The 3,764-nt window shown below is 58.9% G+C and overlaps 1 protein-coding gene across 1 annotated transcript in view; it reads right to left on the minus strand.

Moving 5' to 3' along the window:
• Window positions 1-3,764, minus strand: part of ZMYND10 (zinc finger, MYND-type containing 10) — a gene marked incomplete at its 5' end in the record, with an annotated part of 10,442 nt that overhangs the window by 2,541 nt on the left and 4,137 nt on the right. Inside the window, 4 exons of the mRNA XM_009321860.1 lie at window positions 711-836; window positions 1,148-1,320; window positions 2,719-2,819; window positions 3,107-3,195. Coding sequence (XP_009320135.1) covers window positions 711-836; window positions 1,148-1,320; window positions 2,719-2,819; window positions 3,107-3,195 — 489 coding nt within the window. The remainder of the gene's footprint in view (window positions 1-710; window positions 837-1,147; window positions 1,321-2,718; window positions 2,820-3,106; window positions 3,196-3,764) is intronic.

The following is a 3,764-nucleotide window of genomic DNA, read 5'->3' on the forward strand; positions in this document are numbered from 1 at the left end:
ACCCATCCCCTCGGGGAAGCGGCGTGGGAGCCTCCAGCAGTGGGGAAGAGCCTCTGCTCTCCCTGCTCTTCTCAGCTGCCTCTTTGCAGATCTGCCCCCACACAGAGTTTCTCCCCTCAGCTCACAAGGAGGCAGTAGAAACACTTTTCTCCAGAGAGAAGATTAAAAACCCTGAGAAGCTCACACCGTTTGAAGACCATCAGGGCCCAACTCCCAAGCCCCAGACACCAGCTGGGACCAGTTTGACTCCAGCCTCTATCACCAGGCCTCGGCATCCCTCCGTATGCTGTGTGCCAAGCAGCCCTGGGCCAGGGCTGTAAAAGGGGACTCTTCCCTGGGGAGTCCAGAATTCACCAGGAAAACACTGATAAATGTTAAATAAAGAGTTAATTGTCAAAACAAGCCAGGGGTTGTCTCTGCCCCATGCAGCCACCACCCCAGGGACTCAGGGCAATCTGGAGAGCTGTTTATAACCCAGCATTTATGCCTTCAGCTGCGACTGCTTGGCCACTGTGGTAGCAGGACAAGGCTCCCACGTCATCCGTGGACAACTTTGCTGGCAATAAGGGTGTAACTGTTAAATGGGTGCTTGGCAGCTTTACCGGGGCACCACCTCTCCAGAGCTGAGCTTGGTGGGAGGAAAAGGGGGTAGAGAGCTATCAGGCTTAAAGCAGAGCAGCTGGAGAGGTGGAGGAAGAGCCACAGGATACCTGCTCCAGGACAAGATCCTTTTTGGGGGAAGCCGGCTCTGTCACAGCAAGGTGGCTCAGAAATCTCTGCATCTCCACCAGGTTGGGCAGCTGGTCAACGAGGACATCCGTCAGGAACGCACGGAGCTGCGGCCACAGGGGGGAAGAGAAGAGCGAACGGAGAGAGGTCAAGACAAGGGGGCCAGAGCTAGGGAAGCAGCATGGCAAGGGCAGGGATCTGTGGGGCACTGGCAGAGCGACCCATGGGGGTCTCATGAGGTGGACTTGCAAATGCAAGCTTTGCAGCTGCTGGCGTGCTGACAGACCCCGCTGCTCCCCCACCACTGGCTCCTAGGAGCCCACAGTGAGGATGGGGAGAGATGCCCGGAGGTTCCTAGTGCTGGCAAGGTCCTACTCTGTGCTGCGGGGCCCACGGCCTTCGTGGTGTAGGGTCCTACCTTGAGGAGCTGGCTCTTGTTGAAGCCATCGAAGCGGTATTTGCGCTGGCATTCGGGGCTGAGCAGGAGGTTGAGGAGGGCAAGCCACACCTGCCCATCGAGTTTGGTCATCTTCACCTCATCTTCAGGGGGCACCACGTGCCACACGCCATTCTCAAACTTCTTGAGCTTGCCTGAGGGACAAGAAGAACACACAGCTCCAGGGAGAGACAGCGCTGCCCAAGGGAAGACAGCTCAAAGGTGGGGATGCTGGCCTACGCTCGCTTGCTCACTCCACCACAGGCAAGCCCCTCTGCTTCTACCTGCCTCAGTTTCCCCACCCCTTTGCTCAGCATAGCAGCCTTCTTGGTACTGAGACAATATATTAGAGAGCACGAAAAGCATAAAGAATATGTATTAAAACAATAGGGCTGCAGCAGGAACCAGAAGATCCCTGTGATATCTCCCTCTGTACTTGGCCAGGAGTGTAGAGCACTGGTAGATGGTGGGGGAGCCCCTGCTGCAGCAAGAGTGGCTGGAGAGGCATTTTCTGGGGTATCAGCATGGCCAATACCTGCTCTTCTGGAGGTTCTTCTGCTGGTGAAAGCCAGAGGTAGCATGAATATAACAGAAGTGACACAACAAGCTCCAGGAGCTACTGTGCTGCTCTGGGGGGTGGAGGGAGATTTAACCCTGCATCTGCACAGCCTGGAAATGCCTTTGCACTCTTGTTTTTTTCCAGTCCCTCCCTCAGGGCCCTGGATCAAAGCTCCCTCTGACACCCCGAGCACACAGGCCGAGAGAAGGGATGCATTTCCTGGCCAGAGGAAGGAGGAAAGCTCCTACATCCAGCTGGGCTCCTCTCGGCAGGCGCAGAGCCACGTGCTTCCCAGCATCTCTTCCTCCCCTGCCTCTGCTGTGACCCCCCCTGGTGCCGGGCTGCAAAGGGGAACGCGAGTTCCCACGCCCCAGGCTGTGCCCCACCACTGCTTAGAGGCAGGCAGTGGAGAAGCTGGGGGTCTGTGGGGGGGCACGCCTAGCTTGCAGAGGTGCAGGAGCAGGAGGCAGGGCTGATGGCGCAGGTGACAGCCGATGGGCACAATCTGATCAGAGGCCTTCAGCAAGAGTGAAGCTCAATGACTGGTGGCTTCAGGGCAATGGGTTTGCTGCCTGGGAGAGCCCGTGTCTGGCTCCAGCTCTTAGCACTGTCCGAGAGAGGTGCAGACAGGCTGCGACTGGCACTCTGGCCCTTCTGTGTCCAGGACAAGACTCCTCAGAGGAGCAGGTGGGGCTGGCAGATGTGCTACGCTCCTGCTCCCGTCCTGGCTGTGATCAGCTCAGAAGAGACACAGCCCTGTGCGAGGATCGGCTTTTGGGAGCACTGCCGGGTCCCCAGCCCAGCTGTGCTGCAGCTGCTTTCGCGCTGAACAGCTTCAGGCAGGGAGCACTAGAGAGGAGCAAGAGGAGGAGGCCAGAGGGGAGGGTAAAGGGGGAGCAGCTTTCTGCAAGGGCTCCTGCAGCAGACCCGTCAGTGGATGCAGGTCCCAGCATGCCACCATGGTGCCCCAGGTACCACGGGGCACGATCTGTACCTGCTTTGCGGCAGCTCCAGGGGCAATGCTCCACCAGCTCGACAAGGAGGCAGGGCAGGTTGTGGGTGTTCAGCATCCGCGTCAGCGCGCTCAGGGGCAGACTGGAGATACGACAGAAAGGGTGAAATGGCGCTCACAGACAAATGCCAGAACAGATACAAACGCTCCCTGAGGCAACTGGGAGAGGCACGAAAAACACAATGATCTGGGTTCCCGCAAGTACCAGCGAGCAGGGTGGAGTGCTGCTGCGTTTGCCTCCCGGGGCGCCGTGCCACTGCCACCACGGATACAGCCAGCTGCTGAAAGGGGTCCACGCACCCGCTGCGGCCCCGCGGGAATCTCAACCGGAGAGCTCGGCACATGTCCTCTGCTGCTCCTGGGCACCTACCTCTCCACCTGATCGGTGATGAACCGCAGTACGGACAGGGCTTTCAGGGAAATCTCAAACTCCATTGTCTCTGCCTGCTTCTGCAGCTCCTGTGGAGGGACAAGCACAGCCTTGGGATTTCAGGCCCCATTTCCCAGGAGCTGCAGGGAGGCAGCCTGTTGGCTGCATGTCGGTAACCACAGACTGGGGAGGAAACCAGAGCCCTGCAAAACAAACTCTGCTTCTCATCTTGACTGTGCCAGCGCTGCCTGTTTGCCAGGGCAACTGCAGAAGTGCTTGCAGCCCACAGATGCTCGTCCCTCATCTCCCTACCCCTTAACAGGTCACGGGTGGCTACGGGCAGCACTGCCCCTGCACGGGGACACCCCCTGAAAGAGGCCAGTCCCGGACCCCTCCTCTCTCCTCTTCTAGGATGATCTTGTGGCCCATGGCCCTGCAGAGACCTGTGAGGTTGAGGGAGGGGGGAGCTGCAGGATCAGCAGAGGAACCAGGGGAGGAGGAGGAGAGAAAATCTTGGCCCTGGCGCAGCTGCAGTCCTATATCAGCCCCTCCTGGATCTGCCTCTCCCCTCCAGCTTGCATACACCCAGCCAGAATATCTGCCTGTGGTTATCCCAGCCTGCAGCTACGCCACACTCCCCAGTCGCCCGGCCTCCCTC

The sequence above is a fragment of the Pygoscelis adeliae genome, unplaced genomic scaffold, assembly GCF_000699105.1.
Source record: "Pygoscelis adeliae isolate BGI_AS28 unplaced genomic scaffold, ASM69910v1 Scaffold94, whole genome shotgun sequence".
NCBI classification, from domain to species: Eukaryota; Metazoa; Chordata; class Aves; order Sphenisciformes; family Spheniscidae; genus Pygoscelis; species Pygoscelis adeliae.